The sequence below is a fragment of the Magnolia sinica genome, chromosome 6 (genome assembly GCF_029962835.1).
Source record: "Magnolia sinica isolate HGM2019 chromosome 6, MsV1, whole genome shotgun sequence".
Taxonomy (NCBI): Eukaryota; Viridiplantae; Streptophyta; class Magnoliopsida; order Magnoliales; family Magnoliaceae; genus Magnolia; species Magnolia sinica.
In genome coordinates this window covers 16,523,414-16,550,692 of record NC_080578.1, presented here as the reverse complement: position 1 = coordinate 16,550,692, position 27,279 = coordinate 16,523,414, and the positions used below count along the sequence as shown (strand labels likewise).

At 41.6% G+C, this 27,279-nt stretch overlaps 1 protein-coding gene across 1 annotated transcript; it reads right to left on the bottom strand.

Annotated features, from left to right (window-relative positions):
- Positions 1-13,867: 13,867 nt before the first annotated feature.
- Positions 13,868-16,970, bottom strand: LOC131248402 (uncharacterized protein At4g22758-like). The gene is made up of 2 exons (XM_058248678.1): positions 16,365-16,970; positions 13,868-14,258 (listed from the first exon to the last, which is right to left on the bottom strand). Exons 1-2 carry the CDS (start codon positions 16,747-16,749, stop codon positions 14,101-14,103), a joined length of 543 nt encoding a protein of 180 aa, XP_058104661.1. The 5' UTR covers positions 16,750-16,970; the 3' UTR covers positions 13,868-14,100.
- Between the last annotated feature and the right edge of the window lie 10,309 nt (positions 16,971-27,279).

Below are 27,279 nucleotides of genomic sequence, written 5' to 3'. Positions count from 1 at the left end.
GATATTTGGCTTTTCCCTCCATCCTCTGAAATTAGGATTGTTAGTCCAGGCCCCGGCTAGGTCTTATCCCCGATTTTTAAGTGTTTTGGGCGGGGCCATCAAGCAGGCCTACTCAAAATTCTGATTTTTGACGCCCTAACCTTACTTTTGTGGCCCACTTGAGATTCAAAATTGCATCAATTTTAGTTAAATGCATTTGTTACTGGGCTTATTAAATAATTATATCTAACACATGTTACACATGTTATTTTAAAACATTAGAAATAATTTATTTTTATCAAATTCAAATTCATTATCTTGCAAATATATTATTCATATATATATATATATATATATATATATATATATATATATATATATATATATATATATATATATATATATATATATATATATATTATTCATATATATGTACGTAGCACGATCAAATCAACGTTGGATCGAGGCACGTACGTGTCGCTATCTTTGAGATAGTTCACGCTCCTTGGTGCAGAGTACCCATGCAAAAGGTCGTCAACGCTGCTATCTCGTAAGATACAACTTCCCAATAATGTTTCCACACATCGTGCACTTGCTAGTGGTATATCAGCACCAATAGAACACCACACAACACTATATATTATTTATTTTGCCCACAGAGAAGTTGAATTTAAAAAAAGATGAGAATGGAGAATAAGATCTTGGAGAGTGGAAGAAGGTTTTTCCTTTTTAGCAATGCAGAAACTCTAACCCTAATCTCTCTTTTAAAGCCTCAAAGTCATGTCTTGAAAAAGACCTATTAAATAAAAGTGGTCGCAACATTTTTCATGTCCGAATGACGAAGGCATGTTTCGCACTATGGAAATAGCCTTATGCACGAATATACGCAGTTGTGCATGTGCGCACGCACTCCGTTAAAGATTTTCGAGATAGATTTCCCACCAACTACATCCCCTACACGCGCGCATGGGCTTGAGCATAGTTTAATACACTTGACAAGATTTTATGTTGAGCAAAAATATATAAGTAATTTTTCTTCTCACATTCCATCCAATATGAGATTAAAGAAAAGTACAAAATGACAAAAAATAAAACTAATATTTTAACTCTTTAAAAATACTCATAGATTCGCTGAAATGCACCTAATAATTTCTATATGAAACCTTCCGTACGTTTGGAAGTTTTTTATTCTTCTTCAACTTTATCTTTCTTTATCTAAAATTACATGGCAACTCCAATCCATAAATCCAGCAAGGGGATTCTTCTGAGATCTTTCAAATAGGAGCTTAAACCGTTCATTTTCATAACCGAAGGGTGACGTACGATCCCTCCACGACAGTGAGCTCTCTTTCCCGTGTTTGATTTTCCAGATACAAGGTAAATATACTGTAAATAAGTAATGATTACACTTATGGCTGTTTGAAAATTCATACGTAATTCTAGTTGGAAAACCGGTCCCAATGGACTGGTTTAAATTCGTGGGCCCCATTGTGATATATATGATATATTTGTGCCGTCCATCCATTCTAGCATAACATTTTGAGGCATGAGCCAAAAAACGAGGCCGATCTAACACTCAAGTGACCCACACCAAAGGAAACAGTGGCCCCAACAAAATTTTAAAGGTAGGTGTTTGATTTCCTAAATCATGTGGTGTGGCCCACTTGAGCTTTAGATCTTCTCATCTTTTTGGATGATGCCCTAATTTCAGTTGGGATAATAGATGGACGGTGTGGATAAGCCACATATATCACCGTGCGCCCCACATATTTTTCATAGCATCATCGATTTTTGCGTCGAAAGAAGCTAGTGTCAAATCAAGCATTGGTACTACTGCTGGAATTGCTCAGGGAAATCATCATTAGCCATTTCCCATGTATTTACCATTGGTTTGAAAATTCAAACAGGCCCAAGTTATTTTGTGGTGCATGCGCCTGTGTATTGTTCTAATAAGGCGGGTGTGAAATCTTGCAATGTAATGTTTGTTATACACCCAACAAGTGTATTACATCGTACTGAAATGGATGGAGGGTCCCCAAATAGATGAAGGCTTGATTTGAATATTTCTGGGCACCTTGTGAAGTTTTTAATGGGGTTTTTCTCCTCAATTCAGGGGAGAGACAGTGCAGCAGGTTGAAAATTCAGAGTAGTTCACCGCGCTGCTCGACCAGTCTTGGGTGGCGCTCGACCAGTCGAGCTTACGCGGATTTGAGTCCGGATCTTGTGCGGACTGCGGAAATCTAAGGCCTTTCGCGACAAGGTGAGGAAAGGAGTTTCCTAAACTACAAATAGGGGTGCCTAGGGCCTTTATAGGTAATGCAAAAGGGTTTCCTAAAGCTTTGCAAGAGTTTGCTAAATGGTTTAGGGCTATCAAAGGTGTGTGTGTGTGTGAGAGAGAGAGAGAGAGGGGGGAAGCTTGTGGAAGGGAGGTTATGCTCGTAGAGGTGATCTACTGTGCACTCTACATCTCAGCGCTTCTACATCCTCGTGATCAGTGAGATCTTTCCGTTTTTCTTTTATTCTCTTATTGTTTATCTACTCCTGCGTGAGTGAAAAAGGTTGTAATGTTCTACTTCATAGTGAATTGTTGATCTGGACGAGGTCCCGTGGTTTTTACCTCTTTGAGGATTTTCCACATAAAAATCTCTTGTATGGTGTGGTTTATGTTTTGATTTATTTCATTGCTTTATTATCCCATAATTCTAGTTTGTTTTGGGAGGCTAGATCCTAAGGTTTTGTGCAAGGCCCCCAACAAAGTGGTATTAAAGTTAGGTTCATTGAACGAAGTGGGATCAGTTTTGAATTATGGAAGGTGGCTCATCAAGGATGATCAGCCTCAATGGTTATAACTGGACCATATGGAAGGCTAAGATGGAGGACTTGCTTTATTGCAAGGACTTATATTCTCCAATTTCAGGCATATCAGCAAAATCTAAGGATATGTCTGATGATAATTGAAAGAAGATGGACTGGAAGGGGGGGTTTATTAGACAATGGTTGGACGATTCTGTATTCTACCATGTGTTTATGGAGACCTCAGCCGCTAACTTATGACTGAAATTACAAAGGCTGTATGAGAGGAAGACAGCTGTTAATAAAAATTTTCTGATAAGGCGACTTGTGAATCTCAAGTTCAAGGATGGTGGTTCTGTGGCAGAGCACATGAATGAGGTCAGCAATATAGTGAACCAGCTCTCTGCTATGAAGATGGTCCTTGATGATATATTACATGCTTTGTTATTGCTTAATTCATTGTCTAACAATTGAGAGACATTGGTGGTGTCTCTAAGTAACTCCGCGCCAGACGGAAAGATATCCATGGAACAAGTAACTAACTGTCTTTTCAATGAGGAGAAAATGAGGAAGTCTCAGGGGTCTACTCAGCAAGAGGCCCTTGTGACACAGGAACGGGGGAAAGGAAATAACAGGAAGGGCGGAAAGGCCCGAGATAAATCAAGAGGCAAGTCGAGTACTAGGAAGGATATTGAATGATGGAATTGTGGTAAGATGGGCCACTACAAGCATGAATGTCGTGGTAAGAATAACGACAGGAAAGGAAAAGGAAGATGAATCAAATTCCACTGCGGTCGCTTAAGATGGCGACGTTGTAGTTATTCTTTCAGCAGATCACGATGTATGTCTTACGGCTACGAGTAAAGACACCGGCTGGGTGATAGACTCGGGAGCTTCTTTTCACGCGACTCCACGCAGGGACTTCTTCACAAGCTACAAGTCAGGTGACTATAGGACCATGAATATGGAAAATTCTGCCATATCGAAGATCGTAGGGGTTGGTGATATTTGTGTGAAGACCGATGTGAGCTGTACATTGGTTCTCAGGGATGTGAGGCATATCCCAGACCTTCACCTTAACTTGATGTCGACGGAAAGGCTGGATGATAATGGCTATGGAAGCCAGTTTGCTGGTGGGCGCTGGAAGCTCATTAAGGGTTCGTTGATCACAGCTAGAGGAAAGAAGTGTTGCACCATTTACAAGGCAAGTGTTAGTATGTGCAAGGGTAGATTAAACGCAGCGGGAGATTCAACTATTGACATTTGGCACAGGCGTTTAGGCCACATGAGTAAAAAAAGGCTTCAACTACTAGCGAGAAAGCGGCTCCTTCCATACGTGACAGATATACCTCTCAAAACTTGTATTGATTGTTTATCAGGGAAACAGTATAGAGTTTCATTTATTAAAACTGTTTCTCATGTTAATAAAGTGCATGCATTAGATTTGATTTATTTTGATGTTTGTGGTCTTATGAAGACAAAAACCTTAGGTGGGGCATTGTATTTTGTCACTTTTATAGATGATGCATCTAGGAGAGTTTGGGCTTATGCTTTGAAATCCAAGGACGAGATCTTTGGTGTATTTAAATTATTTCATGCTATGGTCGAGAGAGAGAGAGAGAGAGAGAGAGAGAGAGAGACAGGTAGATCATTAAAGTGCATTCGCATTGACAATGGTGGTGAATACATTGGCGACTTTCATGAGCATTTTAAATCCCTGGGTATACGATATGAACAGACAGTTCCCAAGACCCCCTAGCATAATGGTGTAGCTGAGCGAATGAATCGTACCATTGTTGAGAGAATCAGATGCATGTTATCCCATGCGAAATTGCCCAAGACATTATGGGGAGAAGCAATGCACATGATAGTGTATCTGATAAACAGGTCTCCATCAGCCCCGTTGAATGGAGAAGTACCTAAGAAGGTGTGGACTGGACAGGATCCATCGTACAGTCATCTCAGGGTGTTTAGATGCAGGGCATCTGTTCAAGTACCAAAGGACAGGAGGTCCAAGCTTGATATGAAGATCAGGTAATGTGTGTTCTTGGGGTACGGTGATGAAAAGTTCGATTACAGATTGTGGGATCCGACTAAGAAGAAGCTCGTCAGGAGCAGAGATGTGGTATTCTTTGAAGATCAGTGTATAAAAGATATTGGTAAGCCAGAAAAGAATCGGCCTAATTCAGGTGAGCTAGAGGACATAGATTCAGTTATTCCTCCCGTGGTGCCTGATGACGGGGGAGTATAGTAAGGTACAGAGGACGAGGGAGTTCCTACAGAAAATGGACCAGGGAAGCAACCCTAACTTGATCCACCTGTTGAGTCACAAGTGAGGAAGTCATATAGGGACAAACAGTCGTCCAAGAGGTACTCGTCACATGAGTACATTATGCTCGCTAATGGGGGAGAGCCAGAAGATTATACCGAGGCCCTAGCCGACGAGCATAAGGGGGAGTGGTTGAAAGTTATGTAAGATGAGATGAAATCATTGCATAAGAACCACACCTATAATATGGTGAAACTACCTAAGGGCAAGAAAGCTTTGAGCAACAAGTGAGTGTTCGGAAAGAAGGTTGAGCAGAAAAATTCACAGAGGAGGTTTAAGGCTAGACTTGTGGTGAAAGGGTTTGGTCAGAGGAAATGTATAGACTTCGAGAAGATATTCTCACCAATGATGAAGATGACATCCATACGGGTATTGCTTGGGTTGGGGGCTAACATGAATTTGAAGATAGAGCAGTTACATGTTAAAACTGTCTTCCTCTATGGTGACCTGGAAGAAGAGATCTACATGCACCAACCAGAGAGTTTCAAAGTCAAGGGCAAATAGCATATGGCGTGTAGGCTAAGGAAGAGCTTGTATGGGCTGAAACAAGCTCCACGACAATGGTACAAGAAGTTTGACTCTTTTATGTTGAAGCATGGGTATGACAAAATGGAGTTGGACCACTATGTGTTCACGCACAAGTTCTCATATGGTAATTTCTTAGTTTTGCTATTATATGTTGATGACATGCTCATCATGGAAAAAGACATCAAGAAGATCGACAAGCTGAAACAGGAGTTGGGCAAATCGTTTGCGATAAAAGACTTGGGCCCGGCTAAACAGATCTTAGGAATGGAGATAACCCGTGACAGAAGCAGTAGGAAGCTTTGGTTGTTACAAGAGTGGTATATTAGAAAGTCCTAGAGCGGTTCAATATGAATGCAGCGAAGCCAGTCAGTACTCCACTGGATGGTCACTTCAGATTGAGCGATGGGCAGTGTCCCAAGATGAAGACAGAGGTGGAAGAGATGCAGAAGATACCTTACGCATCAGCTGTAGAAAATTTAATGTATGATATGGTGTGTACACGCCCAGACATAGCATATGCGATTGGTGTTGTCAGCCGATATCTTTCCAATCCTGGCAAATAGCATTGGGCAGCGATGAAATGGATACTGCGGTATCTAAGAGGCTCATGTAGGCTGAGCCTATCCTATGGTGATGGAAAACTTGTGTTAGAGGGTTATACACATGCAGATATGGCAGGTGACATGGACTCCAGAAAGTCTACATCGAGGTTCATGTTCACGTTTGCAGGGAGAGCGGTTTCTTGGCAGAGCAAGCTACGGATGGTTGTAGCATTGTCGACGACAGAGGCCAAGTACATTGTAGTCACAGAAGCATGTAAAGAGATACTTTGGATGAAGAGGTTCCTACAGGAACTTAGCCTGAAGCAAGAGCAACACATGGTCTATTACGATAGTCAAAGTGCTATACACTTGAGCAAGAATCCAAGTCAGCATTTGAAGTCGAAGAACATAGAGATTCGGTATCACTGGATCAGGGATACTTTGGAACAGAAGGTGTTACAGCTTGACAAGGTCCACACGAACGATAATGTGTCAGACATGATGACCAAGGCTTTGCTCAAGGGTAAGTTTGGGGTTTGTAGAAACCAGGCTAACTTGAAGAAGGTGAATTCCTCCTGAGTCGGAAAGGGAGAGTTTTAATGGGGTTTTCCTCTTCAGTTCAGGGGAGAGACAGTGCAGCGGGTTGAAAATTCAGACAGGGGTCGATAGTCGGTGGTCTGGGAGCTAGCGAAACGATAACCCAAAGATCTTAAGGGCACGTGCTACAGCATCCAGAATTAGCCACCCGTCATCGCCAACATGCTATGGATGCATGATTAGCCAAACCGTTATTAGACCAGTTACAATTAGCCAATTTAAATACGCTCATGGTCACTACGGGGAGCACATGGCCCAGCGTAGGCCGACGGCTCGGGCATAGTGTCCCATTACCACCATCCCCGGCCCATGAGACTACCATCTTAGGATGTTTAATGGAAACTCATCGACTAGTGGTTAATCATATTACAGTATATGGGGCTTGCCATCGCCTGGTTGCACAGTATAAAAATATTGAGCCCATATAGAGAAAATACCAGGACAAAGACACAAACGGCGATATCAAAGCAAGACAAATATCAGAATAAGCCACATAGGGCGAGTATCAAAATCATGCGATAAAAGACCATCCTTGAAAACCGTTGGACACAACAACCCTGGATGGCAGGCCCACATCATTGGTTAATTTAAACCACCATTCAATAACCACTAAGCCGAAGGTCCATTACTATCACAACCAGTCGGGTTACATCCCAAGTATGGGTGTACACATATGGGTGGGGGTTTTCCACTGGTGTACCAATTCAAGTTCCATAAGCAATCCACAAATAATCCATGAACAATCATACAAGATGAATATTAAGCAGGCAATATAGCAATTCAATTTCCACCAGCTAACACATGTGATTATAAGAGAGAGCTATTAAATATAAATTTAAATAAAAACTATAACTTAAGCTAATAAGAAGATGGAAAGCTCAAGGGGAAGAATCATCACCTTATACTTTGAATTGCCTACCAGTGTTGCTAGAGAATGCGTGTTTCCTTAGAATCAATCCCTATCATAAATCAGGAACTTATACAATTAGATCCAAGTTCTACATACTACCTAGGGTTTAAGATCATCGCCTGGGGTTTTGAATTTACTTATCTTAGGGCTTTGATGTAAAATTAGGATTTTCATCCTAGAGTTTAGTTCTAAGCTCATATTTCTGGGATTTGAACGCTAATTAATATAAAATTTATTTACCATGCTAACCTAGTAACTATAAGCTAATTATTAATATTAATGACAGTATTAATATTAGCTAACATGCTACTAAAAATCATTATGATGATAATTATCATTATAATCCACTATTTATAATAATATTTAAGAGTGACAAAACAAGACACTAGTACTTAGTAATGATATTATATTATTTTATTTTATTCTTGACTACCATAACTAATATTAATATAGATCATTTACTAATGGCTAATCTTTACTAATATTAACAATCCTAACAGTAATAATGGCAATAATACAAAAATAATAGCCTAGTGTGGGTCTGAAGGGCTCATTAATATGGGAAATTGGGTCACTAGTTTGGCCTTGCCTAAGGCCCGAATTGGACTTAATCTTGGGCCTGATTTTAGGCCTAGACTGGGGCTGATTTCAACCCAAATCCAGGACTGTTCTCAGCCCAAAATGTGGCTCATGATAGGGGCTGCCCATGGCCCACATTACAGCCCTAACTAAGGTTGATCTCAGTCCACAGATCTGGACCAGAGTTTGGCCCACTGTATATATGGTGGGGCCCATTGGAATTCGAAGTAAGCTGCGGCCCAACTTGAGATGGAGCAAGGCTGAAGTCAGGCCCAGATTGCAGCCCAAACTTTACTGACCACGGCCCAGTCCCTTTTGACCGGAAATGGGTCTAATCTCAGCCCAGTTTTGAGGCTAGTCTAGGCCCAGAACGTGGGCTAGTTTCAGCCCACCTCACGCACCAGCTGAAGGCTGGTATCATGGCCCAGCTGAGGCCTATTTTCAGCTCAGTTTTGGGCTGGCTTTCAGCCCAGATAATAGCCCAACTGGAGAGCCATTTTCAGTCCGTTGTAGGGGCCAGAAAGGCCTGATTTTGGCTCCTCTCAAAGCCTGTTTTCAGCTTGATACAAGGGTCAATTTCAGCTTGATACAAGACCTGATGAAGTCCTTGTTTAGCTTAGTTTGGAGTCTCAAGAGGAGATGGAGAGAAGGTTTACCTGACTCAGTTTGGGTTGGAGTTGGAACGTGCACTCTCACACTCTCTTCTTTCTCTTTCTTTTCTTCTTCTATTTCTCTTTGCTCCCTGGTTATTCCTTCTTCTTTTTTTTCTCTTTTGCTGGAAACCCAGCGAGGCACAAACTGGCCCAACTCGGACCGCGGCTCGGTGTAGTTTGAACGAGGAAGATGACCGGGCTAAAATGGTGGATTCAGATATGGAGCTTCTTCCTCCAATCCGCTCCTTCTAGACGATTCGTGTGGGTCTTAGGAAGCTTCCAGACAAGCCCTTTTGAAGCTTGAGGAAAGTTTAGGTGATGGGTTCAAGGGTGGAAGGTGACGGTCGTTTTCTCTCGAACGGCTGCAAGAATAGAGAATGTGCTTCTGTTGCTCAATCCTCCCATGTTTATAACATAGCCTAGCCTTCTCCTAGTCCGTCGGATTGACAACGAACATCCCAGATTTGATCTGGTAGAAACTGCCTTCAAATACCATGGGTAGGAGCTGAAACCGGCCCCTGGTTTTCTCTGAAAACCACGGTCTGTGTGGCAACAATGGAGGGTCGAGATGTGCTGGAATAGACGGCTGGGATTCAGAGGTTTTCCTCCACGTGGATCACCTGTCAGGCAAACAAAAGTGGAAACGGATCCTTTTCCGTTTTTGGAGGTGCCGCAAGCAGCCCTGTTCGGGCCCTATTTGTGAGCATGCACGGATGCCTCATCGTACGGGATGAGTTGGGTTTTGGGTAGCTCTACCTTCTTAATCAAATGGACGGTTTGGATTATTAAGATGGACCTTCATGGTGGGCCATATCTCGATCAAACAGGGAGGGGAAAAACACAACGAGCCGGGGAGGATTCCCATTTTCGGGAAATGGCGGGTCAGAGTCTGGTCTGACCACGCATGCCATTCGGTGTGCTGCTGGTGCACACGTGCTGTGTGCACACTCTAAATCTAGAGGTAGGGTCCACCAAACCCTTGCCAAATCTACTTCATCCATTAGGTTCTAGAAGCTCCACTAACGGACCTTAGCCGTTGATCAGACTAATCTAAGGTCTAGGTGGGCTATACACCAAATTTTCATTTGTTTTTAACTCTAATTGAAGATTCCAGTTAGTTTGATGGTTGGATCACCTCGAAATTAAACATCGATGGTCAAAAGGATTCTAATGATCCTAAAGTGTGTTCGGGTGTGTTATAGGGATCAATCTGTAACTCAGGTGGGCCACCCTTTAATCACCGTGGAACTGTGTCCACGTTGAACCAGGAATTCATTTACGATGAAAAATTTGAACTTGCATGCACGGCTAGGAAAAAAAATCAAGTGGGGCCCACAGTGATGTTTGTTAAGAAATCCACTCCGTCCACCATCTTTGGCACACCATGCTAACCCATGGTCCAAAATTTGAAATAGATCCAAACTTTAGGTGGGCCGCATGATCTGATAACGGATTAAATGGTATTTACCGTGAAATCCCATGCACGTATAAATTTAAATGAATTTAGATATTTTTCGAGAAGTCAACTTTACTACTTGTAGCTGTACGATCCGCTCTGTTCATTATGCTTAACATGCCCTGCTAGGATTAAGGTCCAAAAATGGGACAGATTTGTTGATCGGGTGGGCCGCACGGTATGTTTTAGCTTCAACGGTAGTATGTAATGAAATTCATGAATATTTACAATCTTGCCATTCATTTCTCAACCAGCGTCCGACGTCCATTACGTCGAAGTGTGCCGCCCGAATTTCTTGAATTCTGGCGGGCATTCTTTATTTTTCGTGCTCTTTCTCTTGGTCCAGTTTGGGCCCCGATCTCCCTAGGATGTCTAAGATGCTTCTTTAGTGGCCTATACATTCTGTAATTCAAAATGACATTTATATACCTCCGATTGACAAGTTACCAGGTAGTTGGGACTTAAACCCGAAGATCTTCACAATGACCGATTCATCTTGATATTCGGATGGTCCATTTGGCGGATCCAAACCTGATGGACGGTCAGGTGACTTGTTAAAAATAAGGAAGCTTTATGGTTAGCACTCTAACCATGCATATGGGTGGATGTATGGTCAGTTTTGTGAATAGGTAAACACAAAGTGGGTTTCCGAAGTGATTAGGGGTAAGACTTATATAACGTTAGATTCGAGTGACTTTCTTATACATGAAAGTTTCTTAGATTCTGATTCTAATGGTGGGCTAAGCATTTTCATATGGTGTGAATAAGATGGACGGATCAGAATCTTGATCTGATAAGTGTACGAACGGATGTAGAGGTCAAGTAATTGATTTACTGTGATCTAAGGCTTGAAATTCGACGTGTACAGTTAATTTTTGGTAATTAGGCATGGTATAAAGTTTCACACGAAACATATCATGAGAACCTTGTGAGTTGGAATTTAGGATATAGGTTGATGGCATTTTCATAATTATTGCTGATCTAAGAGTTTTGTGAAGTCTAATGGCTTCACATAGTTCTAAGTACGTTACTAAGAAATTCTTACAAAAGAACGTATATCTAAATTGTTATGGATAAGGAGTTATTTGTTAATTCCTTTAAGGGAAGACACATACGTTAGATCTCATGACAGAGAGTCTTACCTTGAAGTTTACGGTCAGATGGCTTGATCTATGAAAGAAGATCATTTCCAATGGTTCAATTTTTGTTGGGGAATGGATGTAGGTATAGGATAACTAAGTTGGTGTCGTACACATGCATGTATCAAGTTAAACTTCATGGTAACACTCGAGGACTTTCAATACTCGGGTATTGAAAAGATCGGGTTGTTACAGGAAAGGAGTTTCCTAAACTATAAATAGGGGTGCTTATGACCTTTTTAATCAATGCAATAGGGTTTCCTAAAGCTTTGTAAGGGTTTGCTAAAGAGTTTAGGGCTATCAAATGTGTGTGAGAGAGAGAGAGAAAGAGAAAGAGGAAGCTTGTGGAAGGGAGGTTATGCTCGTAGAGGTGATCTATTGTGTACTTGACATCTCAGCGCTTTTACGTCCTCGTGATCGATGAGATCTCTCTGTTTTTCTTTTATTCTCTTATTGTTTATTCACTCCTGCTTGAGTGAAGAAGGTTGTAACGTTCTACTTCATAGTGGAGATTGTTGATCTGGACGAGGTCCCGTGATTTTTACCTCTTTAAGGGTTTTCCACGTAAAAATCTCTTGTGTGGTGTGGTTTATGCTTTGATTTATTTCATTGCTTTATTATCCCATAATTCTGATTTGTTTTGGGAGGCTAGATCCTAAGGTTTTATGCAGGGCCCCCAATAGTTTTCTATATTGAAAGTTCAGTCAAGCGTTCACCTATTGTGTTCTCCACCTAATCGATGCATCTAACTCATAAAATGATCCACGATATAGGATGGACGGAGTAGATGAATACTGCACATGTTGTTGTGGACCACAACTGCAGCTACTATCCAATCCAAATTTGGCGGGGTCAGCTACGTATGCCTGTGTTATGAATACTGGCTATCTAAACAAGACATGTGATTTTGATAATTCACACAAATCCATTTCCAAACAGCCATGTTGTATTTTCATGTACTCAACCTCCACTCCAAACATGGACTCATGTAAAAGTAATGGATTTGCACAAGTCCTTTTCACTATCCAAAAATGAGGTGACGTTAGGCGTTTATTTAGCAATTCTTGCAGTAATGATGACTTTTAAGCTAATCCATCCCACCTCATTTATTGCACCAAACGGCCCTATTTGGTTAGATGGATTTCAGGGGTATTATATTGCAGGAATTTGTGATGGAAGGGATGGTGTATGACGTTGACACAAATTTTAGGTATGGAAAATGAGATAGACTCTACGGGTCCCACCATGATGTATATGTTTTATCCACATTGTCCGTTCATTTGGCTAGATTATTCCAGGGTTTTCCTCCAAAAATGAGATAGATCCAAAGCTCAAGTGGACCACACTATGGGAAGAACATCTAAATGGTCAGTGTTCAATCTCTAGTATTTTATGTAGTGTGGTTCACTTGATATTTGAATCTGCTTCATTTTTGGGGCTATGTTTTAAAATGATCCATAATAATGAATGAATGAAGCAGATATAATACATATATCATGGTGGGGCCCAGTAAACTTTGGCCTCGGATTATCATGATATCTGAAATGGGGGCAACTCCTCTTTACTTTCATACACACGTGGTGGTGTTTGATGCATGCATTTAGAGTCTGTTTGGGAGCATGAATTTGAAACCCATTGGATTTGAATTTCTCCTATTGTGTTTGACACCTTGATTAGAAATCAACTTTAATTAAAAAGTAGTTATGCATGGTATATTCATAGGGGTTTGAACTTAATTACTAGATCAACTTTAATATCTACAATTAGTGAACGTGTGTAATGTTGGACACAATTGTTGTAATAAGCCCGCTGAAATATATGCTTTGCCTAAAAATGATGAAATTCGAAGTCTCGGATGGGCCACAAGCACAAGATCATGTCTGAGTGACTAATTAACGAATTTTAACCATTGATTTACATGGACAATGTTTGGATGGCACTGATCTTCACATTAAAGTAATTATAGTGATGCAATTGATAATCTAATTGTTTTGGGATATCATTAGTGGGCCATATGCCCAATAAATTAATAATCTAAAGACAAATGTTACACATGCAACTCTTAAAATGATTTTAGATGTAATCCAAGTTGTTATCATGGATTTCAAATCCCATCTTTGAGGGGATTTGAAACCCCCATTTACTTATGGTGCCAAACAATTCAGAGATTTGAAATCCCCCAAATCCATGGTGCCAAATGATCTCTTATAATGATGATTTGAGAGCAATTACATGAAAATACATTAAACCAAACATGCCCTTAATTCCATTACAGTTGTGATTTGAATTCCAATGTATTCCAAATGTGTGTTGCCAAATGAGCCCTAAATAACTCATCTAAGAGGATACGATCCAAACAATCTATCCAAAACACAGCTTTAATTGCAGCCAAGGGTATCTTACAATATCCGAGACATACATTTCCAATGTAGATAGAAGATACATACAATGTACATGTGCACCAACGGTCGACTAAAACCCCACGTGCGAATGCATGACGTAAACACAGATTCCATTACCTTGAATTTTAGAGCTTTTTAATGAGGCAATGATGAATAGATAGACAGAGAAAATGAAAATAATAAAAATAAACTTTTAAGGCAAGAAATCCATGAATTTAATTAAAGATGGAAAAGGAGACTTAGACGCCTTGGTTGCTTCATTCGAGCACGTATTATTCACTGAACTCGCCTTCGGACAAAGAAAGAAATTGCGAGATCCCAGGTCTACCAGCTTCTCTTTCGAATTCAAGCCTGCGCACGTTTAAAAAAAAAAAAAAAAAAACGTGTTCTGTTAAATTTACTATCATACCCTGCTGCTTAAAAATGACGTGAATGCCAACGCTATCTTCTAGGGTTATGAGATGGGCTTGAAAGGACGCGAATCTTCCGTAACACGTGAGGCGCTAAAGCAGCCAGGCTCTTTGGGACCTACATTATATATATATGAAATCCACTCCGTCCATCAGGTTCGCTTCTCAATTTTCGAATTTGAGACCAGAAATCAGCTGGATCCTCAACTCAGGTGGGCCACACAAAAGAAACGATGGGAATGGGATGACAACCATGTGTTTGTGTGTGGGTCAGTCATTTTGAAAGGAAGATACGTGATTCAAAACTCAGGCAGGCCACACGTGTGAAATCAGAGATTTTAGGCACAAATTTACATTGTTACCATTCGTATAGCTCAAGTGAGTTTTTTTTTATTGGTCAGATCTCGTGTATTTGTGGTAAAAATAAGGTTTATCACCTAATGGACGGACTGGATTTCAGCTTGGGTGTTTTACACGCCGCGTGTTGTAGACGACTCCTGTACGGCTTGAGAAGTTGCTCCGCGGGGAGGGGAAGTAAGAGAAGGGAAGGGGTACCCAAAAAAAAAAGGTGGAACTTGCACACGTGTGAGATCCTGGCCATTCAGCGAGTGGATTACATGATGCAGTGGGCCGGTTCACTTGTAGTGGCCCGTATCTCTCACGCGTAAGACAATAGCCACACGCGTAGTCACTGGAAAAGGAACAGATTTGAATTTCACAACCATCTGACATCCATCACTCGTTTTGTTGTGGGGGGGGGTGGGGGATGCTCCAACGTACTAAAAACAACGCCGACAGGATAATCTCAGCCGTCTGATAACCAAGACATCCATACCATGCAAACGGTCCGCTTCAGTCCCGGAACAAAATTCAGTCCGATTCGAGCATCATATACGCTATATCTGTATATGTTGAATCCGACCGTTGGCACCTTTGTGTGGCCCACCTGATGAGCCGAATCGCCTGATTTTCATTACAGGTGATCTTCATGATGAGGCCTACCGTTTGCATGGTACAGATTTTCTACACGGGTAGCATGCTAGCAGGAAAGAACCGGCTGATGACATGCTAGCACACTTCCGGATGTACCAGATCAGTTTTTAATTGGCGAATTTTTGCATATTTTCGATCAATCCAAACCGTCCAAATCACTGACCAAGTTGTGGACGGAACATAAAAATTACGCTTGAAAAGGCGATAGTAACCACCTGCTTTTTCTTCCTGGAATTTGGACCACCACAATTTAATTTGAACCATCCATTTGATAGCCATCAATTAGATGGTTAGGATTTCTCAATGATTGTGATTTTAGAAATATCCTCTATCAACAACGCGCCCCACAATTTGAATGGCCTAGATATCCGTGCACGAGTACCGTGAGGAAAAGCCACAATTTTCGGACGTCGGATTGCGTCCTACCCCGGCCCATCTCTGGCCACGAACGGGCAGTTCTGTTGGCGGGCCCACTGTGAGTTGTCGGCCTATCTCTATCCACACCACGAATGACTCTTGCGCAACTTGCATTTCATGGTTTATGCATTTAATGCAGCCATTAAAATGATACGAGAAAAGAACGTACGGCCTAGATAAACGGATACATCACACTTAGGCCGCGCATGGAACTGGCCGTTCGTGGCCAGAGACGGGCGGGGGTAGGACGCAATCGGCGTCCACAATTTTCAAAAGGGTCCATCCCACCAGCCATTTCAACTATTTTAGCAGCGATCGTGATGGTCACCCGCCCTCCTTTCATGCGGCACGCATCTAACGAATATCCAGACCATCCAAACGAGGGGGCATGTAATGCCTACCACGCTGATCGAGAAATCCTAACCATCCAGTTAGTGATTCTTAAATGGACGGCTAAACGTAAAATAACGAGTGGTCCAAATTCAACCGCCGAAATCAGATGGTTACGGCTCTCTGATTGGTGCGAGTTTTGGTCGGTCTGGATTTCCGTGCAGAGCAATGCAATGATTTTTTGGTGGATAAAGGTGAAAGACAAGGGTATAATCGTAATTTTGCAGAATAGAGATGGGAATCTTACTTTCCAAGCTAAACTGCGAGTAATGGAGCTCGAATCCCAGCGGATCCGTCTGCGTCAGCAATGGCCGCATCCCTTCCTTTACGTAAACCTCCAAAGCCGCTTTTATCAGGTCGGCGACGGTACTTTCCGGCGACATCACGACGTGAACCGGCCCCAAGCTCCGCTGTACCGTAACGTTGAGAAGAAGCTTCGTCAGTCTCTGGCTGCTGTTCTCCGGCGAGATCGGGTTCCCGGCGACAGCGCCCCTTCGCCGGAGTAGCTCCGGATGGCTTTCCGGCCGTCGAAGCTTGGGCGGCGTGTCGGGTTTCCCCGGAATGCGGCCGTGGAAGGAGGCGGGCCTCCCGACGGTGTCGGATTCCCGGCTGGGAGTCGATCGAGATCTCATGGCAGCGGAATAGAAAGATCGGATTAGGGTTAGGGTTAGGGCTGGGATTTTGCTAGAGATTCGAAGAATCGATAGAGGAAGTTCTTCTTGTTTTCGAAGGCAAGGGCTAGAGTTATTTCACGACCTCCCTCGAAGATGCAAGCTCGTAAGACAAACGAGGAAGGTTCGAGGAAGCTGAGTATGCGAAGAGAGAAACTTCGATGCTCTGGCTTAGTGGGATGGATGATACGCACGCGCTTAGAAATTGCATATCTCGCATGCAAATAATTAGATTTAAACTTTTGACTTTATTGGCACCTGTTTAGATGTATTGTTAACGAAAGGCTGCTGACTTTTGGTGAAATTTATTGGTCGGTTAAAAGAGAGAATATCCAATGGTCTTCAATCAACAAACAAGTGCCTAAGAATCAGAGGTCATGGTCGTCCAACCAATCTCATTTTTGTATACTAACTTAAATAAAGTGGGTTCCACAGTTTAGACGGTTTAATTTGAGTCAATATATGAAAAATACTGTATTTCTAAGTGCCCGCGTATTAGGAGTCATACGCAATCAGAGTATCAAATAACTCCCGAATAAAAACGCCCCGGGCTGTGGATCGAATCGCTGTATGGACTAAAATCCCCTCCTATTTTTATGGGAAATCGTGACTTTGGTGATAGTTATTATCTTTATTAAAGTTGTATTGTCTCCTCCGTTGAACGTGGTCTGCTTGCTTGTCAATCCGGGCCGTCAAAGCGTCATAGAGCATAGACCGAAGCCGGAAACGGATTGGCTACTCCCCCTGCCACCAGCCAATGGCTGATGGCCAGCGCTCTGGGGAGCCCACCATGATGTATGTGTTTCATCCATGCCGTCCATCTATTTTTCCAGATCATTTTATGCTTTAAGCCCAAAAATGAGGTATATCCCAATCTCAAGTAGACCACGTTACAGGAAAAAAGTGTTGAATGAGAGTCCACCATTAAAAACTTTTTGGGGGCATAAAAGTTTTGGATCAAGCTTATTTTTGTTCTTTCCCATCATCTAGGCCTGAATGACCTAATGAAAAGATTAAATGTCAAATAAACAGTATAGTGGACCTTAGGAGGATTTTAATGGTCGATATCCAATCAATATTATTTTTTGTGGTGTGGTCCATACGAGATTTACATCCCTCTAAATTTTGGGATCGAACCCTAAAATAATCTGCAAAAATGGATGAACAGAATGAATGAAAGACATACATCATGGTGGGGCATACAGAGCACCGACCACCAGCCACGAGCAGCTGGTGGCAGGGGGAGTAGTCCAGGGGGAGTAGCCAATCCCTTTCTGGGCTACATTTTCTAAAACAATTATGGGAAGTTGGAAACGGAATGGTTACTCTCCTTGCCACCGGCCAATGGCTGATGTTGGGTGCTCTGTGAGCCTCACCATGATGTATGTGTTTAATCCATTTTGTTCATTCATTTTTATTGGTCATTTAGAGCTTGAACTAATAAATTAGGGGGAAATAAATCTCAAGTGGACCACACCACAGGAAAACAATAGTGATTGGATATCCACCGTTAAAATCCTCCTATGGCCAACTGTACTTTTTATTTGATATCTAATCCGTTGATTAGGTCATACAGACCCAGATGATGGGAAAAAACAAAGATAAACTTGATCCAAAACTTTTGACCCCTAAAAGTTTTTAATAGTTGATGTTCATTCAACACGGTTTCCTATAACATGGTCCACTTGAGATTTGGATATACTTCATTTTTGTCTAATACCATAAAATGATCTAGAAAAATAGATAGGCGGCATGGATGAAACACATACATCATGGTAGGGCTCAGCACCGGACCGCCAGCCATTGGCCGGTGGCAGGGAGAGTAGCCATTCCGTTTCCAATATGCTGAAATCTTTCACTCTTTTTTTAAAATAAACATTGGGGTCTGGCTTTTAAGTGGAACAGTTTTAGAAATATAAGGTCAGATAATAAATGAATGGTCATGATCTCATCCGTACGAGTACAGTAAACATAATCTACCGACTACCTTTTTTCTTGTGCCCTATTGCTTCATCAAATTCATATCTCCTTTCGTTGTCATATCGAGTGCGGATCCTCTTTGTCGAAGGCACGTAATAATTCAGTGCATCGCTTCTCATTGTTACACGTCATTTCCAATGACACCGGGTTACAAGACACCTGATTTCCCCTCCGGAAAAGTTGCATGCTATACAATCCAACTTTTAAATTGTTGAATTTGGGCATGAGACAAAAAAAAATTAAATACATTCAAAACTTAAGTGGACTACACTACATAAATAAGTGAAAATTGAACAATTATTATTAAAATCTTACAAGGGTTTGCTTGGAGGTTTATCCGCCATCTAATGTCTTTGTACAGTTACAAACGAAAAACACAAATATCAACTTTATAAGAGTACTCATTTGGATCGTCTTTCTTTTTTTTTCCGTTTTTTGGTCTAATGCCTTAAAATGGTATGGAAAAATGGAAGAATGATAGATATACATACGTGATGCTAAATAAGACAACAAGCAATGGAATTTCTTTAGGTCAGAAATTTACATAGTGCCACAATAATATATTTTTTAGATCCATACCATTCATCCAAATTTTTAGATCATTTTAAGAAATGGGCCTAATAAATGGTAGATCAATAGTTCAAGTGGACCATACCATAGGAAACAATGCTACCCCTGAAAACTTCTTAGGACCATATAAAGCTTATATTTGTGTTTCATATTCATCTATACATGTGTGACCTTATGAATAAGATAAATGGTAAATAAGCCCCACAGTTGGCTCTAGGAAGGTTTCAATGGTAATTTGTTTAATCCATGCTGTTTTATGTGGTGTGCTTCAATTGAGCTTCGGACGTACTTCATTTTTTAATCTCATGCTCTATAATCATCTGGAAGCATTAATAGACGGTGTGGATCTAACAAAATAATCACAATGGGCGCAAAGAAATTCCGTACTTTAAAAGTTGTGTCCTGTAGTACGCAATACATTAGGGAGAAAAATGACGTGGACCTACGCGAAGCTAGAACTTCCCGTGCCTTCAAAACCCACTATCACTCTTTTTATTATTATATCATATAGCTAAGAATTAAGATTGTTGTGTTAAAAAAGGACTCTTCCTTTTTCTTTCTATTCCATTAATCAAGCACGTATGAGTGGTCCCAACTTAAGGGGAAAATCATATGGCTAATGTTTTCTCAGTGCACAATCATTATATATATATATATATATATATATATATATATATATATATATATATATATATATATATATATATATATAAAACACGCACGCTGCGGCAGCCAATGAAGGATGGTCATGACCTACTGGCGGCTTAAGTGGGGAGATCGATGATTATATATATATATATATATATATATATATATATATACTGCGGCTGCCAGTGAAGGATGGTCAGGACCTTCCGGCGGCTTAAGTGGGGAGATGATTGGGTGAGGCTGGGGCCTCATAGAATAAAACAAGGTTTGGATGTAGCAAGGTTTGATTAGGCTACATGCCGTTGTCCAGATACAATGTATGTTTTAAAGTGGTTATCCCATGAAAGTTACATGGGATTGGCACAATCAAACATTGCCAAAATGTGCCTTTATTGTATGTAGCGACGGCACAACCTCACTTCGCTCCCCAAAGGAATCACCATTAAAATATGGCATCCATGGCGTAAGCTTAAATTGGATTAAGTTGTGCATTGATCGCAATAAAAAGCATACCACCCCTTACATGAAATTAAGATTGAACACAACTAGAGGGGTTCACCTGTATTCCCAATAGTAATATTTAACCGTTTGGTAGACCCAAAACATTGATTACTTATGCCTACTTAAGGGTTGTTTGGCACTGTATTTGAGGGTGTTCCAAATTCATCAGTTGTTTGACAATGGTGACTTAAGGGGCATTCTAAATTAAATGGATTTCAAGTCCTCACTTTTGGTGAGTTTTGGAATCCCTCCCTATTCCTTGAATTATAAATTCTCTTCCTTTTTTTTACTCAAGTTTAATGGTAAGAAATTCATATGTGTAACATATATGTCACTAAGCTACTAATCTATTGTACATGTGGTTTATCAATGATATCTCAAAACAGCTAGATTATCAACTTCATTACTAAAATTCCATCAATGGAATGATTTAAGCAATCCAAACATTAGCCACCTAAAGCAACTATTAAGAAATGTTGGGTAGGTACTCAGTTGTGAACCTTTGCTTGTGGCCATATGAGACTTGGAATTTCATCATTTAAAAAAAAAAAAACAAAGTATATAATTTAGTGGGTTTATTACAATTACTATGTCAAACATTACATATTTATACCTCACGTGAGCCTGCACGTGATCCGACCACTTCGTTGATGCGAAAATCTGGCTTCTCCAACCGTGCCCCAATGGCTAACTCCGAGCCCTAATGGCTAGCTCTGAGCCCTGTGAGCTTGTACAAGAGCAGGACAAAGGAGACCCTAGCTAGATCAGGGGACCCTTCGATGCCAAAGTCAGGCCAGGAATCTGTGTCTAAGTAATGTAGCTGGGGATTTAGAGTGCTAAATGTTGTGTACCTATTCCAATGAATTCATCTCATATTTATACCCATGGATCAAAGGGAACGTGGCCGTCAATCTCGGCACGATCTCTTCCATCAAACGGGAGCGGCGCATGCACTGATGTCGTCCGTTATCCTTAGATCGTGCACTAGATAACTCTCCAACATGCCTCATTGGGATTGATCCCTTAGCGTAACCTCGGCCACCTACGCATCCGAGGCGATCTCAGCCACGACCCTCCGAGTCTATTAGCGAGTTAGTCTTAGTCGGATCTCGGATGACTTATGTCGGCACCGAGTATTAGATCTCCAACTCTTGCCTATGGGTCGGAGATATATAGCCATATTCCCATAGGAGCTGGGCCTCGCTCTCGATTCTCCGAGCTACTGATCGGAGTAGGGCTGAAAGTCGGGCGGGTTGGGTTGGGTTGGTGCACAACCCTAGCACAACCCAAGGTTCCCATAACTCAACCCTAACCCAAGCTAACCTCGGGTTAGGAATTCTCAACCCAAGCCCAACCCAAGCAGGCTTTGTTGGGTTGTTCGGGTTGGTCGGGTTGATATGTGCTAATATTTTTGTTATGAAATTAGTCTATTATATTTTCAATACACGTGTTATTTTTTGTACCTATAATTTTATTAATCATTATGTAGTTATATATCATAAAGAACTTTATTTTTCCTAAACAAACAAGCTAATAAATAGGACAACTACTCCTTTAAAAGTCGTATTGTGTAACACACAATCTATTTGGAAGAGAGAAATTCGGCGTATCTTGTTAGCTTGAGTCATCAGAAATTATGTGGGCCAATGAAATCTGATGCCTGATGGGTGACAGCATTGAAGTTTCTTGTGCCTTCAACACAGACGAACCACGCTCAATGATAATTTATAAGTAACTTATATATCGATCGAGTTCGGGTTGGGTTGGGCAACCCAAGACCTCAACCCGAGCCCGACCCAAGTTTTATCGGGTTGGTATTTGTACAGCCCAAGACCGAGACCGAACCCAAAACATCCTACCCGAGCCCAACCTAATGTCAGGTCGGTCGGGTTGAACCCACCCAACTTTCAGCTCTAGATTGGAGTCGATAGATCAGGCGCATTCTGGTTTCTCCCAAGTTCCAGGCTGGTGGCAAAGGATTTCTACCGATTGACTGGTTTACCATTAGATTCTGATCATGAGGGGTTGTGTAATGACCCGAAAAATTTCGTGCAAAGACCCGAGTACTACCTCAAATTCTTTAGAAGTTAAATGTGGGTTACCTAACACTAAACTCGATTACTTGGGAAATGGGTACCGATCACTTTAAAGTCGATCTGTAAGACCCAAAACTTGTAGAATCATTAGCACTATGTTACTCTGAAATCTTGGATTCAATGCTAAATCCAGTTGCTCTCGGGAATACTTGGAAACTTTGTATCAGACCTGGATCGCGCGTCGAAAGTCCGATAGCGATAATCTTAGACCATTATGATGATTTTGTTGGGCTTGATAATCACATCTAAAATCAAGTCCAGATGATGTCCTGAGACGATTTGTTTGAGTCCGGAGTGAGGAGTGTGAGAAAGGTGAGAAATTAAATATGAATTTATGAAATCTGAGTCGTGTCGCTTGCGCGCCAATTTTAAGCATGCTGACTGTTAGATTCTGACCCAAATTTACCCTTGGATCAGGGAAGATGGCCTACACATGTCAAAGTGCTTATGGCCCTGATCGAATTTCGGTGACCGTTGAACTGAAATTAGTCCGCCATGGACGATCTAAAAACCCGATCGGACTGAAAACTTAACTTGCTTAAGATCCAATATTAGTGAGCTTAAGTCCGACCACACTCAGAAAAAGGACCTCCAGAAACGCTCTTTTGGATCGAAATAGACCCGATTTGGTTATAACCTAAGTATACCTTGGACCTGGGGCTATTTTCATCAAGTTTAGGCCTATATAAAGACCTTAAAACCCTCACTCTCAACTCCATACGAATTTTCTAACCCTAGTTAAGAGAGAGAGAGGAAAAGAGAGAGAAAGTGAGAGAGAAGTTGGTGAATCATCTTGATATTCTTTCCAGTTAATCGGCGTACTTACTCTATTGTATTTGAATCGTTATTCCGACGATTCTAATCTCATTCTTGGGTAAGTTAATCAAACCCTAACCTATTTTAGAACTTAGAATGGTCTAAGTGTTGTTGTAGCTAATTTAATTCATGCCTTAGGTTGTCTAATTGCCGTTGACGACGGTTTATCGTCTAAATCAGATCCGTCGCACACTTTCTGGTGTAAGGTGCGAACTATATTCGTATAGGTTATGGTTTTCAAGGCTTTCAAAGTTGGTTGATGATTTATTATTGTTGTGGGTGAAATTTCACATGCCAAATGTGATGTTTATATTGTGTTCCTGATATATATGAACTATATTGAGATTTGTGTATTCCATGTATAGGTAAAAAGTATTGTATACGTATAAAATATGAGCATGTGTTTGCCATTATAAATTGTCGTGTGCTCATGCTAGTTGTACGTGTATCAACTCCTTGGCGAAAAGAAATGTCCAAGTGTGTGTTATCACCAACATACGTCATGTATGTTGGAATATGTAGTCTAAGTGTTTGTAGAAATGTTTGAATGATTAAGTGTGTAATATATTATCCTGTTTATGGGCGTTGAGGAGAGATTCTCAACTAGCTTATTGATGTGTATGATTTCCTACATGCAATTGACATTCTTTGTTTGTTTAAATTCAGGCACTACTTAGGTGTGAATTCATGTTAAGTTGAAATCCATCAAATGCTCACAGACTTATATGATTTGAATTGTTGTTCCTTTACCGTTCTAAAGTGCTCGTATGAATATCTGTTATAATTGAAGGTGTTGGGACTATGAAATAGTCCAGGAAATCGGTAACGAGCTTTGAGTTCATGGCTGAGGTTGTTTTCGCCACGTAAGGCGTGTTTGGCGAACCCGAGTTGTATTAGGGTTGTCGACAATGGTTTGGCCACACGGAGTGTTTACGTACTTCATGTTGTTTAACTCAACGTGTGCTCGTGCTAGTCGAACTCGTCAAGTAACCCGATTGTCCCAGTGGATGTTCACCATGTATGAACGCTACTGTTTGAATCTAGGATACCAAACTTACCAGTGCAATCCCGTTAACCATTGTACCTTGATCCGCTAAGACTCATGAGCCGGGCATGGTGGTATGGGACACCGTGGTCGAGTTGTCGGCCTACGCTGGGGCGACGAGCCTCCCCATAGTGACCAGTGAGCAAACCAGACTCGTGATCCGATTATGGTGGTATGGGACACTATATTCGTGCTGTCGGCCTACATTGATTGGTGACGAGCCCTTTGTAGTGCCCTTGAGCATACCTTGATACTGCATTGAGGTGATGAGCCTTAGTGTAACAACTAAGGTATGACCAGGCATGCATTGAATGGTGACGAGCCCTTTGCAGCGACCTAGAACCATATGATCGTATGAGGTTGACTAAGACTAACGACCCTAGAATGGATCACCGTGTGGGAATCGATATAAGGAAGGTACCTTAACTTTCCAATCCTGCTGTACGAAAGGACTAATAACAACTTGGTAATCATATACATGCACCGCATTGCATGTGCCTTGGTGTCGTGAAGCACTGCGAGAGGTTGTCATGCGTACCGTAAGATGAAGACGCTAAGGGAGTACAGGCGAGGGCATGCATCATTGCTACATACATCCTTACATTAACAAGAGTAATTAGGACATATTTGATTGTATTGCCTTATCATCACTACTTGATTGAATTGATAACATGTTAACTTTTACTGCATAGTTCCACTGAGTTGATCACTCACTCCCACGTTCTGGGGCGGTGTTTCGACTCCAACCAGACTCTTTCTTAAATGCAGATGATGATGCGACCCCCGAGGCAGAGCAGGAGTTCGAGGATGATGAGGAGGCGTTCTCCTCTATGCAGTTCTCAGGCGGGTTCATGTGTCACGCCCCAAACTCGGAAATCGGGCTCACAAAATTTTCGATCGCCAAATCCGGTGCTGACAGCCTCCGTAGTACCCCATTCTCGGCTCCCAACGTATGTACGCTAGATTCCGATCCTGAGATCCTACAAGGAGGATTTTCCAATGTACATTTATCTCGTAATGAGCATAACCATAAGATTACCAAAATCACAAGGGCAACATCATCATCACATATCCACTAATATAATCGTTTGAGTACAATACTGAAAGGGAAATACATAGATAAAATAAATCAAGGCTCCAGACAACCGCTGCACGCTCCAGGCTCAAGGCTGCTGCAACCTAACATCACCTGCACGCATCTATCGTGCATAAGCTTATAGAAAGCTTAGTGGGTGGTGAGAGTTTGTGCATAACGTAAGTGCCAAGTAAGCAATATCAGAGTAATCAGAGTAAGCGGAAATACTGAAAAAAAAATCCATAATCATACAATATCAGAAACACTAGCAAGACCATAAATCATACGAAATCAGAGTAATACGAAGACATACAATAGGCCCATAAATACCATCAGTCTTATCCAGGCTATGCGACGCAGAAATATAATAAAAATAATATCATATATGGATGAAGCAATGTAGATCAACTATGCAATGCGGAGATAATAAGCCAAATATCAGCTGTCGTTGATACAATGCAATATACAAATCCTGATGAGTCCACTAATACCGTCAATTGTATTTAGGTCATATAAGTGCATAAACATAGTAACCCGAAATGCCATATGCGGCGGATGTAATGCGATATGTGGTGCGAATAGAATGACCATGCTGGAGTGTGAAGTCGGGATGATAGTACGTAGTATCGCAGGTCACGGGGTCCATCACAAGGGACTTCTATCCAAACCAGTCCCATACCTAAATTTGGATAGTCAGACTCAATGTGGTAAACTCCTGATCTCAGGTTAGTCGCGGCCCAACCGAAATCCTAGTCATGCGAATGTACACGTAACAAATAGTACGCACAGCACCAGTGGATAGTGAATGAATGAATGAATGAGTATGCAACGCCTGCTCAATAAGTCCACATATCAGTACGGTTCCTCTATGGAAAATTACCGGGGTCTATTACACTCTAAACCAAATTGCCGCCCCATCGGGCGTAACAAGGTGAGTGGAAGAGACCTCACTATCCGCCTGCCAATATCGGGCCCGGCTCGTCGATAGCGGACCCATTCCTCGAGCTGGTCAGACTCAGCCTAGCATTGCCCCCTCCTCTCGGGCAGGTAAGGCCGTACCCCCTTCCAACCGACCACGACACAGTGGGAGACGCGGCCTAACGGTATACGGCCCTCATGCGCTCATGCATCCACTCGGTCTAGACGTTGAAGCAACCTCTGGAACCAAGAGGGTTTAGGGACTTTCACCCAGGGATATCTATAGCACCCCATGTAGAACAGATTTTCGATGTTCCATTTGGCCATCCACAAAATACCTGTAGAGGCTACGACCCTGATGTCGCTAGGGCATATAGTGATCACAATGCAAAACGCATGAGTCATACAATCCAATTATGCATCACTCCTACGCATACCATGCGCCCAGATGAGACAAGCTCTGCCTATCAGGGAGTCTCATAACAACCTGCCCAATGACATATGCAATGGTCAACCACATCTCATAACAAACATGCAGATGATGCGTATGGGCATGTATCATGATGCTATGCTGTTAAATACTCATAATCGATATCAATAACCGGCATCGACAATCAACCTCTAAAATAAGGACATTTAACTAACATTGCCCCTAAGGAATGACCCACATAGAGCCTAACATGTAGTGGACCCGTGGCCTCACACAAGGGCCTAATACACATCACGATGGGCCTCATATAGGTCTCGACAATCGGCCTCGGCTATTGAAATCGGCCTCAGCAATCGGAATCGACCTATACAATTGGCCTCAACAATCGGAATCGGCAAATCGGTCACGTCAA